The 14,196-nt window shown below is 43.3% G+C and overlaps 1 protein-coding gene across 1 annotated transcript in view; it reads left to right on the top strand.

Annotated features, from left to right (window-relative positions):
* Positions 1-14,196, top strand: part of LOC130168392 (endothelin-converting enzyme-like 1) — a 46,103-nt gene that overhangs the window by 21,616 nt on the left and 10,291 nt on the right. Inside the window, exons 7-12 of the mRNA XM_056375208.1 lie at positions 3,308-3,530; positions 6,505-6,603; positions 7,169-7,243; positions 9,814-9,917; positions 11,069-11,127; positions 13,407-13,458. Of these exons, the coding sequence (XP_056231183.1) occupies positions 3,308-3,530; positions 6,505-6,603; positions 7,169-7,243; positions 9,814-9,917; positions 11,069-11,127; positions 13,407-13,458 (612 nt within the window). The remainder of the gene's footprint in view (positions 1-3,307; positions 3,531-6,504; positions 6,604-7,168; positions 7,244-9,813; positions 9,918-11,068; positions 11,128-13,406; positions 13,459-14,196) is intronic.

Here is a 14,196-nt window from a genome sequence, read left to right as displayed (position 1 = left end):
CAGCTGTTCTGACCTTTGAGTCCTCAGTAGTTATTACTACATGTGTAGCCACACGCATATTCGAACTCAACCTTCATTTTGATCTCAACTGCACACCTGGAAAGTTTTGTGACTGTGTCTTGCAGGTTGTAGCGCTCTGAGTGGTGTGGGTGTGTGGCAGTTCCATAGATTGTCTATAAAGATGGACGCAGCCTCCATGACGTCACCCACAGGTTTCTGAAGAGCGGTTTTGAAGCTCAGAGTGAGCTGCTTCGCCGTCGCCATCTTTGCAGTGCCTGACTCCGCCCTTAACTCTCGCCTGAACCATAAATTAGCAAAGAGGCGGGGGTGTTTGGAGCTGAGACTTTGGTGCATGCCGATTTTGTAGCAAGGATACACTCACCCACCTGTCAAAGTGGCCACGCCCTCAATTATGCATAACTTTAAGCCTTAATAAAACTTAAACAGGTGAGTTATATATAAATCCACCCCTGTACAGTCGTCATGAAGGAGAAAATTATCTATAGAGACCAAAACTGTTTATGTACCAGGTTGTAAAAATGTTAAAGTTGGACATTTTAACATGGGAGTCTATGGGGATTGACTCACTTAAGGAGACGGCCTCCAGTGGTCATTAGAGGAACTGCAGTTTTTAGCACTTTAGCTCCTTCTACAGTAGGTCTCTCCAGGATCATATTTTACCATGATCTCATGTCAAAACCGTTATTAAAAAACAAAGTGACTGTGCGATTACATTGCCTTGCTAATCAACCACCAGCACACAAGTAATTTGTTACATTACATTGTGCATTACTTTTGCTCTTCAGCACAGTTTCATTATCATTTTAACAACTCCACCCTGTCATATCTGCTTTGTTCAGCAGAATACCCCTGAACCATAGCAGCCGCATCACTGTTCTAAATCAATATAACAATAATTTGATGACTGGTTACCGAATGATTTGTTTTGGATCCAACGGGCATCAAGCAAAATTTGCCTTTTTCAGTCTTCATTTACATAAGAACATAAGAGGTTTTGCTGTCGGGAAAGCACCAACACATGTGGTTTGAAGTGTTTGAAATGAGTAATGTTGTCCTGTTTTCTGCTGAGGACAGTCTCGTATAATCCTCTGCTGTAGTCGACTATGCAGTCATGAAAAACAACACACTCTGCTCAAGCAAACCATCGGTGCAAATTTAATTAGCATTGTGAGTTTGGTTTTTAGCGAGCACACAGCTCATTGTGGATTATCCCCCTTTACTCTCAGAGATTACTGTCATTACTTTTCTTCAAAAGATGCCTGGAGTACAACGTTGCTCATCTCACCATCTCTCCCACACATCAGTAGAGAAATGCTGCAGTTTTACCATTAACATATAGATGACTTTCCATACATGTCGCTGCACTTTTTGGGCAAACAAATCATCTGCGACGAACAGGTGATGACAAAATTACATGAAGCAGCTCAATCAAGCAAAGCAGCCACACCTGTAACACATGTTGATTAGCTGATGGCGCTGATGATCAAGGACACCGCCGCGTCCCTCATTCATTTATTTACCCTCGCTTCACACCCCCACCCGCCCACCCCTTCTTGCTTCCCCTTTTCCCGTCAATTAAATTCACTTCACAAGTGCTTTGTTGGCGGGACCTCGGGGTGCTGTTGCCAAGGCGCTCTTGATTTAATATCTGTCATGCATAGGGAAAATTTAAGAAAAAAAAAAAACGGGAAAACAACAACAACAACAACATGCCTCGAGGTTCGCATGGAGCCTCGCAGTAGGAGGGGAGGGGGGTAAAGGGGGGGCATTTGTCCCCGCAGGGCAGATTAGATGTGTGCACCCAGTGGGGGCAGGAGGACACACCAGCACTCTATCGTCTGGGGGGGAGAAGACACAGCTTGAATACATAAATGAATGATCAATTTTCTCGCCTCGCGCTCGACATTTTCCTCACCCCTCTGCTGCCTCTCCGCTGTGAGTCACTCCGGATCGGAGGGAGCTGCTCTTTAACTGTTGGGCCCTCTTGACTCCTCACCGTTCGCTCTCTGTCACTGTCTCACTCTTGTTTTTCTCTCGAACTTTTCTGACTCTTGAGGGGCTCAGAGGGAAAATGGAAAAAACAGAAACTTTGGGGCCAGATGGAGGAAGATTACAGTTCGACAAAGCAGATGTCACTTTGCAAAGACACGAGAATGTCCTGTGGTCTCACATTAAAACGAGTCCGTGTAACTTTTGAAAGTAAAAATTAACACATTGTACTTTTCCCACAAGTGAAAAGATGAATTCAGGAGAAATAAAATGCACCTTTGCTCACTGTCATACACTCTTGGATTTTGCTGCTGTAGCTTTATTTGGTCTGGTATGACCAATAGCTTATGGTAGCTAAAATAGCTAATGTTAGCAAACTTGTTACATTATCAACTTCATGACTTTTCTCCACTGTGCTACTGTTACGCTGCGTTTTAGCATTTTACCTCTCGGATCATAGCAGAAGCCATTTCTGGTGCTTTAAAGGAGCAATTTGTAAGTTTTGCTAACGCTACATAGCTAACGTTAGCAGCTGTTTATTTACCACACTAGAAGAAACGGAGCGAGCTCAGCATCAAACTTCATTCCTTCACTCACCAACAGCTGACTCCAGCGATGGAAAGTAACTCCAATGTTAACTCTTTGTCACGTCTTTTCTTCAACTGAAGTTAGCATGCTAACCAGCTAGCGTCACTTTCCGATAGCGAGTCACTGTAGCCTCCAGTTTGCTGAAGAAGTAGCGCTGCTCAGAGGACGTATAATAACCTCTTGTCTTGTAAACACGACGATGTGTGGAGCTCTTGTCAAGTGACAATCACCACCACTCGCCCCCAGGAGGAGATTTTATCTACTCTCTCTAATTGTCCTTATTTTATTGAAGTGTATTGTGTCTCTTCCCTCTTTAACTCTCCCTTAGTTCTGTCCTGCTTGTTTTGCCCTCACTGTCCGGCTTTCTGTTTTTATATTGCCTCTTGTCTATTAAAGCACTTTGTAAACTCTGGGGTTTTTTTTATTTAAAGGTGCTATATAAATAACGTTATTATTATTATCATTATTATTAATATGTAATGAATCATTGGAGACAGGTTTTCTGTAGGGAACTGTTAAAGCACTTATACAACATAGACACCAGAATGATTAATATATTACTCTCCCTGCCTGCTGCTTTTGATCCAGAAACATCTGTCCCTCTCGTGGCTTTTCTAAAGCTTTTATTGTCTTTTCAAACAGGAAAATAAATCCAAACCAAATCCATGATACTGTAACTGACCGGTTCCCTCTTGTGTCTTTGTCTCAGGGTTCTTCATAACTACATGCTGTGGCGCATTGTGGCAGCGCTTAGCGAACACCTGTCCACCGCCTTCCGCAGCACCATCCACGAGTTTTCTCGAGAGATCGACGGCACCGAGCAGCAGCTGGAGCTGGGCAGGCTCTGCCTCACCCAGGCCAACAAACACTTTGGCATGGCCCTGGGAGCCCTGTTTGTCCAGCAGCACTTCTCCTCACAGAGCAAGGCCAAGGTATGTGTTGGACGAGGGCTGACGGATGGATGAACTGAGATGGCAGATAAGATTTTGTCCAAATTCATTCATGATCAAATAGATTTAAAAAAAAAAAAAAAAAATGGATGTAGACGCTTGGCGACCAGAGAGAATGAGAGAAATTTGCAATAAAATTTCATTTGAAAATAACAAAAACCAGCTCAAGTCGAAAGTTTACGCAAAAAAAAAAAAAAACTGCCCGAATCCAACCCAGTATTTATTTGAAGTCTGTCGGGTTCAGGCTGAGAAGCTTTACATTACTTTACATTAGCTGCACTGATGCAAATGAACCCCACTTTTTGAGATTGAATTGTGCGTCAAGCTGTAACTACACAGCTGTATATTTATATCATTGCAACAGTACTAACACTAAAGTGTTTGCAGTAGGAGCAATCTGTCCACAGCTTCAGTTTGCTGCATAAAAAAAAGTACTTGGACGGGAATCTCACTGATGTGAAACTACGCCACATTCAAAGGCAGCAAGCGGAAAATCCACTTCATATTTAACAATATTTTGCAATAATTTGGAAAATAAACAGTCAAATTTCGTAGATTTCCCACAGTGTCCCAGTTGCCAGGACTGTGACGGGTTTTCTGCATCTTTCTCTTCTGTCTTTCTTTCTTTTCGTCATTTTCTTTGGCAGTGTAGGAGGTTCCCACTGGGCTGTTTGACATGTCTGGATGATTCTGATTGATTCCTGGACTGGGATCTGGAAATACCAACCATGCCAATTATAGCTGTCTCTCGTCTCTACCTCTCACTCACTGCTTTCTTTTTTTTTTTTCCCCGTTGTTTCTATTTTGCTCTCTGCCTCGGTCAGTCACTTCTAATCCCCCGCCTCTGCCATGTGGTCCCCATCTCTTTCACCTCAATCCTCCTCCATATGTATTCTTATCTGGTCTCATGTCCAATTCAAGGACATGGGGATATGGTTTCCAATGGGATTTCTAACCTTTGTAACCCCGGCCTCTTTCTGTAAGCCCTCCATCATCTGCTTTTCACCTCCGTCGTATTCCCACTGTCCACCTTACATGCTTTATCTTACTTTGAGCTGCCTTTTCTTCTTCTCTTGCAGACTTTTAAATCTCTGCAAAAGCTCAGGACTGTAAAGCGTAAAACACGTCTGATACAACTGGATAGGTTCTGGACACTACTTACTTTCTATGTACTGAGCGTAATTGAAAATTTAAATTCCCAAGCTCCTAATGTTCTGTTTAAGATTATAATTAGACACTAAAGGTACATTTCAATGATGCTTGAAGCTAGCGGAGCCTTTCTGATTAATACAAGAACACATAAGTCTGATGTGGGCAGGACAGAAAGTCCATGCCCACGCCGAGCGCTTCTCACTGCTCGTAGACACCAGTCCGCACAGTGTTGGCATGTCCACTCAGGTTGGAGACCTCATTATCAACACGAGAGGTTCCAGACCGGAGGCCAGCAGCGCTGTGTGTGTGTGTGTGTGTTTGTGTGTGTGTGTGTGTGTGTGTGTGTGTGTGTGGCCTTGACTGACTTACTGACGATGCTTACTTCAGCATGACTGAGAATTAATGAGTTTCAGGAGCTGAGGACCTGAGGTAGGGGAGACAGAGAGAGGGCGAAGACGAGCTCCGTTGTTATCCCGAATCGCCGATGTGGAGGAGACGCGACGTGTCCTGGTGTCTTATAAGAGAAGCATCTGTGCTTTAAGTCTGGGCAGCAGATGTTCCTCAATTCTGTCACCAGAAAAGATACTGGACATTTGCATCATGGGTAATAAGGTGGCAGGTTTGATGATTCTGCTGCAGTGATCTTTTTAAAAACTGCAGTAGTGAAGTAGAGATGACTAGAAGGAGTTTTATGACTCTGTGTTGAAATTTTCTTTAAAAAAAAAAAAAAGACCAAGACGGACAAAAGACAGTCTCACCAGTCACGGTTTAATTGATGGTGGTTTAGTACCTCACTCACTTTCTGACGGGTACCACGCTCGAGCCTTGTGCTGAGTTAATCATGTCACTGGTTATCACGCCACATGCAGACATCTGCAGCTTTCACGCCTTGTAGACTGCAAATCAGAGCGTCCCATTTCAGTTCCTTTCACTGGTGTTGGTGTTTTTGCAGCTGGGAAACAAACACTTTGTCCCACGTGCTTTTTTTAAAATTATTATTTATTTTAATTGAAGCTGAAATTCAGTGATGTTTGAACACTTCCTCTTGTGGTTCGTGGTGTGTTTCAGCTGCGTGTAGGGTCAGTGGTAATTACACCATCAAAAACCACAGTCCAGTGGGAAGATCCACCACTGGAGATGATGTAACAGAAAGTCATTAGTCGGCAGTCTTCAGTTTTTCTCCGTAGCATTAAATATTTATGAATAAATAAGCAGAAATGAAAGTTTAGAAAATAAAAACTTTTGGTTTTATTTATTAAGCGTCAGATGTTGTAAAACTCATCTGTGTGGGTGTGGTTTGATCAGATGTGATTGACAGTGACCAAACAACATCCGTCATCAGATTCTAGCTGCTTTCCGATTCAGGGGCCGCGTCCTGTCGGAGGAGGCGGTCTAAGAAGGTTGGGCCCGTCGTAGCTGCGTCGCAAAGCCCGGCTCCTGTCGCCTAGCAACCTTGACAACACCTAACTTGAGGTTTTAAAGCCCGTGGTTTTGTAGCTGTTGAACTGAGCTGAAACACAATGAATCTTGGGATACGTTGGAAAAAGAAGGAACGCATCTGAAGGAGGCCTTCGAAATGGGACAGAGCTTCTGATTCCAATGTTGATCGGGTCACAGAAATATGTGACATCGCACCTTTTTTAAAACGGAGCCCCGCCCACTTAAAACCAGTGAGAAACGCACAGAGAAAAACTAAAAATCCAGAAATTTCTCATGTAAAATGTCCAAAACCAAGAACCAAGAAACCAGAAATATGTTGTTATGTCTTTAAAACGTCTTCCAATGTGATGTGATCTCCCTCCAGGTACAGGAGCTGGTGGAGGACATAAAACACTCCCTGGACCTCCGTCTGCAGGAGCTGGACTGGATGGACGAAGCCACCAAGGAGGCTGCCAGAGCAAAGGTTCAGAGTCTAACTCAGCTTGTGCGTCAGAAACACGGCTCCCTGCCAGATCCGATTAGTATTTGAAAAGGATGTAATTATTTCTTTGCGATTCCTTTCTTTTCGGGGGGTTTGATTGATTGCTCGGATAGATGGAAGTGTGTGATAGAATACATCAAGGGCTTGACATTGAGGAGTGAGGATCGCCTAATCCGGATCTCTCTGTGGTGCTGATTTAGGGTCTGCACTGCAAGATATCCCCTCTAATACTTTTACAATCTGAAGTTATAATCCTTTTAGAAGGCCATGCTGAATATAAAGAGCTTCCCTGTAATCCTATTACTTTGGGTTTGCTTGATTAGTTGATGTGTTTGTGTGTGTGTGTGTGTGTGTGTGTGTGTGTGTGTGTGTGCGGATAGTTGTGTGCCTTGGTTCCAAAAAACCAGAGTGTATGAGTGTTTATTAGTTACTGAAAGTGGATGTGAGGTGATGTTGGACCAGTTGTTTCTCCTCCACTTTCTCCTTCCCTCCATCATCCTCTCTTTCTCCTCCTCCTCCTCCTCCTCTTCCTCCTCCTCCCTTGCAGCTGAGGCACATGATGGTGATGACAGGATACCCAGACTTCCTGCTCAAACCTGAGCTCATAGATCAAGAATATGGGGTGAGTCATGAGCTTCCTATTTCACTCTGCGCCGTCCAGTCATCCTCACCATGCACCACCACCCACACATCATATACACCAATCCCATTTCCCAGCCTCCCTCCCTCCCTCGCTCTCTCTCTCCCTCTCCCTCTATCTCTCTCTCTGTCTCTGTCTTGAGACTTATTTTCCGTCAGGTATTACAGTGCAGTCTGGGTGATTGTATTCAGGTGGAGAAAAAATACATCATGCACAGGGGTAAATGAACCCAATACACACTGATGAGTCTGTTCAAATAAATAATATACTTTTAAGTCTGTAGATGCACCGAGGGAGCGCATGTAAAACCTGGCAGCTCAGCTGTCAAAAAAAATACGCAATCAAGAGTGTGTTGATGGAGAACCTGCGGGGACGGCTGCATAAACAGAGGTGGATATACTTCACATCTGGGGACAACTGGGATGAGTTTTAACTTAAAAATGTGGGAGGAAAGAATGAAAGTATAAACCTGTGAACTATAAATCGATGGAGCGCATCGCAGAGGCCACGCTCAGAGAGGGAGAGCTGCGACTGTGCTCGTCTTAATAAAGTCCTCCTGACAGCGAGTTTATAGTGGAGCCGGTTAACATCAGTGTGAGTGGATCAGTGATTACGTTCGTTTACTCGAATACTGTTTTGAGGTACTTTACTTCGTCACTTTATACTTTCCCTCCACTACGTTTCAGAGAGGAGCTTTTGGAATCGACGGCTACGGGCCGTAGTTACTTTGCAGATTAAGATCGTACACAAATCATGATTAACAAATAAAACATGATTTATTGTTTTACTTTAAACTACCCTGCAGTATATAAAGCAAATAAGAGAAACTCCATCAGCTGCAAGACTGAAACAGTGCTTATATATTGATACGTCAGCAGTAATAACCCGATAATACAATAATAATATATAACAAAGTGCATCACAAGGATAAAATTAAAACAAGAACAACAAACACGTGCAGAGAAATTACTCAAAATAAAAATATAAACATTTAAAAAAATATGTGAAAAAACAGATTATTCAAAAGCTTTGTGAAGGAAATGAAACAAAAACATAAAATAAAATAGACACGATATCGCTGACTGTCGAGTGGCGTCGCCCCCTGGTGTCCATTAGATAGAAAGCAGGTTTGATGCAGCATAGGCTTCACTCCAGAGTCTACGTCCATCTTTATACACAGAATGTCACATTGCATGCATGCCATTCATATTTGTGGTGATTGTTAGATGATAAGATCAATATCGGATCAATATGAAGCTACATCGGTGACACTGGTTTTTACTCCTGATGTTAAAAGCGCACAGACCCGCTGTGGAGGATCTGTCAGTCACTGAGTTTCATCTCCATCTGCTACCACAGTATCAGTGGTGGGTGTATTTTTGTCTCAAACTGACAGAAGCACATCTGGCCCTGTGAGACTAAATAAGTAAAAAAAAAAAAAAACAACAACAAAAAACAAACAAGAGAGATTATGTGTTTGCTGTCAGTTTAAAGGATGTTACAAAAGCAAGTTACATTAAATTCCTCTGGCAAGCGAACAAAATCAGTTCTCAATCTGTGTACGATAAACTACTGCGGGTGCATTTTAATGTCAAGGCTCTAGCACCATAACGGGGGAGTAGACTCCACACTTATTGAATCATAAATAAGTTCTGTCACCACAGATTAACACTATTTACAATGGAACAGCTAATTAGTGGCTGACTTAATGGTTCTGTTCGCCCCACCACAAACCTCCAGTAATAAAAGATAGATAGATAGATAGATAGATAGATAGATAGATAGATAGATAGATAGATAGATAGATAGATAGATAGATAGATAGATTTTGTACATATTAAAGCTCCATATTTTCCTCTTCTTCTGTGTTTTATTTGAAGTGTTGATCCATAAGAAGATATATTTGTGGTTTTAAGAACCAAAAACCATCTCAGTGTAGTTTTCCATCTCCTCTCTCAGGCTTCTCTCTGGAGCTCTAGTAACAACAGGTCGGTGAGCCAATCAGAAGAGAGGAGGCTCTGAGCCTCTCTTCTGATTGGCTGACTGTTTTCTGAGTGATCAAATAAAAATATAGCAGATTTCAGAGCAAAAAACTCAGAGAAACCAAATCCTGCAAGGTTTGGATGGTGGGTCCGGATGTGACTGTAACTTTGTGACATCACAAAGTTACAGGAAGTCCTGTGACGGCTGGTTTTAAGGCTCAGTTTCTGAATACAGGCTGTGTGCATTTCTCTGTGGACTGAGGCTTTGATACTTTCACAGTATTAATATAGAAGCTAGACCTGATCTATAATCACACTACACATGGACAGAGACCTTTAGATGATATGGGACCTTTAAACAACTGAGGCATGAGTTGTTAACCCTTGAGTTTTAGAGGTCTTTTCTTTTTCAGTCTTTATGTTGATTAGATGAACCAGCTGAGTGAGGTAGCTTCACATTTAGCGGACAGACATGAGAGTGGTATCAAACTATTCTACTCTAACCGAGTAGCTGCATTTCCCAGAACCATTAATCTCTCCGCACTGACTTCATATCTGTGGCTTTTGCAGTTTGACGTGGACGAGAAGACCTACTTCAAGAACATCCTCAACAGCATCAAGTTCAACATCAAGCTGTCGGTCAAGAAGATCCACGAGGAAGTGGACAAGACGGCGTGAGTCACACCCCTCGCACTGCACGAGCTACAGTAGTCCGCCATCTCAACCCGCCGACACGCGGCGCGAAGCAATTAAAGGAGGTTAATATATTTGAAATGTCGTCTGCGCTCGTGCAGCTGAGGCTCGTGCCGGACGCTGCGGCTCCGCCACCGCGAGTGTGCGCCTCACTAATATGTCTGACATGCCTAACATGTGTCCCCGTGAATCCCTTTATAGTTTGACATATTTGCGGATGCGCCTCTAAATTAAACCAACAGATACCGAATCGACATACGCAGCTGGAGAAAATCCATTTGATTTACTTATCTATAGCAGCCAGGCGGCAGAAAAGTGCTGTGGGACATGCACTTCATTTTTCTAAAATACAGCCCTGTACGCTGGATTGAGCGCCTCTCTATGACAACACATTACAGTCACATTAGTATTCCAAGGTGCTCAAAACAACTGTATCATTAGCCCACACTCAATGCCCCCAAGAGTTAAATCACACACTCCCTCCTTTTATCGCTGAAAACGTGAACCTTTCATCACTCACTCCGTCTTGTCTCTGGGAAATAAAGAAAGAAAGGATCACCACCATCACCACCACTCTTACTCCTCCTCCTCTTCCTCCTTCTCCTCCTCTTCATCATCGTCCACCTCCCTGTGTTCATCTCCTCTCCATCTCTAGTCCACGCGGAGCCATCGCTCTTCGGCTGAAGAACAAGGGCATCTCACACTTTCAGAGTTTAGTCATTTGGGGTGAGGAGGTGGGGTGGGGGGTGGGGGGGATTTTGTGCCAATCGATTAGTCTGGCTTTAAGTGGATTACCATAAAGGAACTGTCCGCGGCTTCATATGCAGAGAGGAACTTTGGCCGTGGGACCACACACACTCCACGTTTCTCACCGGGGGTTTGAAGGGACAGAGAGAGAGAGAGAGAGAGAGAGAGAGAGAGAGAGAGCGAGAGAGAGAGAGAGAGAGAGACACAGAGGTGTTTGGGATTCTGCTCAGGAGTGTGTTTCAAGTAGATAGATTGGTGATTTAAGTTTGTGTGTGTGTGTGTGTGTGTGTGTGTGTGTGTGTGTGTGTGTGTGTGTGTGTGTGTGTGTGTGTGAGGCATCTCATCTTTAATACTCTTGTTTGTTTGCCACCATCTTTCTCCTCAGGTGGCTTCTCCCCCCTCAGGCCCTTAACGCCTACTACCTCCCCAACAAGAACCAAATGGGTGAGTCTTCATGTTACATACTGATATTTCTGTTCTCTCTGTCATCTATCTCCACACACACACACACACACACACACACACACACACACACACTCAGTCCTTCCATTATTGCCATTCTGCACCACGACGTGGGTCACACATTAGTTACAGGCGGTTACACCATGTCGCCGCCTGTTTTCCACAAGTCAAACGCCACGAACCGCTGAGCAGAAAAAAAAAACCAGCGTCCACTTCCTCATATCATATTCCCTCTGATCGCTCACTTTCTACTTCAATCTCCACCTCACATACTTAACAACCCCCTAGAGGAAAAACAAGCAGTAACACCTTCCCGAGTTTTAACAAATCTAGCCCTGCGATGTCGCCCCCCTCCCTCCCTCTCTCTCTCTGCTCGTCCTCTCCCAGGCTTGGCCCGCTGTCTGTGTCTGCTGGATTAAATCTCTCACTGAAAAATCAATGGCGTGCTCGCGAACTGATGCTAGAGGACAAGAGGAGTCAGACAAACTCAGTCATCAGTGCCCCTTGGATCATTTTTTGCACACATCATTTCTCTCACTTAGCCGCTTCAGCTCTCACCTCTTTTTTTCCCCCCAATGTTTTCATTTTTGTAGTCTCATTTTTTCTTTAATCAAATTAACATTTCCCGCTTTAATTGTAATCCCATCTCCTTTATTTCACGTCCAGAATCAGGTTTTGATGGGTAGTATTTGGCCATGAACCAAAATACAGGACAAATGGAAGATTGGAAACCAGGCGACGGAGCTAACCAGTTTCCAGAGCCCAGAGTGACGTCTGGGAATGTCTTTCAGTCCAAAACCCAAATATATTTCATTGGCGATAATATGAAGCACAAAAAAAGAAAAAAGGTTAGAAGCAGAAACTTAATAAACTTCTTTGTATTTTGCCACTTCACTGAACTCACGTTAAACGTAAAGTCCTGCGTTTTACCTGATGAGATTAAATGTTCATGATTAAATAAGCAACAAACAAAGTTCAGTTTACTCGTCACAAGCAGTTCCTCTCAGCCCGGGAACGCAGCTGTATCATCATCCTGTGAACTGCATGTATTACTACTACTAATAATATTAATAATTATGATTTATTTAACGAATAAAAACTGCTGCTTCGTCAGGATTGTGTGGCAGTGGGTCGATCGGTACTGAGTGACTGCGGTCACATGGAGGATTGTAGTGAGAAGCTGAAACAGGGTCTCACACTCCATGTGCGTTTTTCTTTCATCACGACAGACGACGTTGCGACCCTCAGGCCTTCTTCAACAGCAGATCAACAGCGGTGTGAGTCGCCCACCGGGGGGCGTGGCCTAGATAACGCCCCCTGTGTCTGTTGCTATGGCTGATCTTGAAGACGGCCTGAAGGTCGCAACGTCGTCTGTTGTAATAAAAAATTAAAACGCACGTGGAGCCACAGAGATATTTCAGACTGCTGTGTGTGTGTTGTCGGTCCAGTCTTCATTTTGCTGATAGATTATGTCTAATGCAAGTAAGACACCTTAACCCCCGGGCTAACTCAGGCCTAAGACCAGTGTTACCATGGTAACAATCAGTGACGCCTGCACCCCTCAAGAAAAAAAACATTTTATGGAGAGAGCATGAACATGTTGAATTCTTCCAAAAGACAAACATTTTCCTCTGAGGGTAAACGGATGTGATTCCTCAGTCTGCCTTTTTTATTATTATTATTATTTATTTCAAAAAAAGTATTTATTTACCCAGAATTCATTGTACATCTATCTGAAGTCTGACTGTTTGTCATGTCTAAGACACAATCACAGTCTGTCTCTGTTCCTCAACACAAGAAAACAACCCAACGACTCTCATCAGATTTACATTCAAATATTTGTGCCGTTGTCACTGGTTCGACTTGGGCGGGGCATTGTGTGTTTTCCACAGCTCATAGTAAGATTCAGAGAGACCTGATCAATCAATCAGCTGACGTCCTGTAGGACTGACAGCAGTAAGGGGGTAACAGGAAATAACTGTTTGATTTTTCTGAATTTTAAAGAAGTTCATGTTGATTTCAAATAATCTAAATGTCTGGATGAGGTTAAGAGGTTTATCCATCATTGATAAATCCAGTTTTGTTTAGGAGGCTGATTTGTGATTTGCTCTCTCGCTGTCGTCTGCAGCAGCTGCACAAAGTATTTATTTTACATAAACATCCTACAGAAACCAGAGCGTTGTGTTCAAGCGAGCCGCAGGCCGTAGGAGAATGTGTATATTTCCACTTCCCCTCATGTTGTTTCTGCGTCTCTCTTTCAGTCTTTCCTGCTGGCATCCTTCAGCCCACTCTCTACAACCCTGAGTTTCCACAGTAAGTAGCCTTCCTCCTGTTCCTGCCTCTCCATGCTGCCGTCCGTAGGGAGGCAACAACATCTCCACAGCCACAATAACAAAGGCCATTTAAGGTTATGTTACCCCGGCAAGGCCCCGCTCCCCTTAAGTCCCAACACACCTGATTAAACCAATTTAACTACCCACCAAGAGCTCAATTACCGAACAAGGTCCTGCTAATGGAACAGGTGTCATTGAGAGGTCGCCTCCCTAAATTTCAGTCCATTGACTCGTTTGACGATGCATGAAAGAAGATGGCTTCCCTGTCTGTCTCCATGAGTTCTGTTTATCTCACTTGTTTCTGATGAAACTATTCACAACTTAAGATATTTATATATTTTTTTAAATATCTGAATAAAGAACGTAAATTATTTCTTCTTCAGTTGTGTATTTTAGACAGAAGCTTGTTGCATTTTTCACTGTAGTTCTGACACACACAGGGTTCGTTGCCGGCGGTAAAAATGTTGCTGATATTTACTTTGTTTTATGACGGAGTAGAGGATCTTTAAAAATGCATCATCTTTATGTTAAACAGGAACCAAGTCCACATTATGCCTCATGTGTTTTATTCCCGTACAAACATTCACTTGGACTCAAAGGAGGAACAGATTAGATTGCGTTGGTCAAAGGTCAAAGGTCACCGTGACCTCACAAAACACTTTTTCTTTTTTTTTTTTTGGCCATAACTTGATAATTCACACGCTAATTACGACACAGT

Source organism: Seriola aureovittata, chromosome 4 (genome assembly GCF_021018895.1).
Source record: "Seriola aureovittata isolate HTS-2021-v1 ecotype China chromosome 4, ASM2101889v1, whole genome shotgun sequence".
NCBI classification, from domain to species: domain Eukaryota; kingdom Metazoa; phylum Chordata; class Actinopteri; order Carangiformes; family Carangidae; genus Seriola; species Seriola aureovittata.
This window is presented reverse-complemented; position numbering and strand designations above follow the sequence as displayed.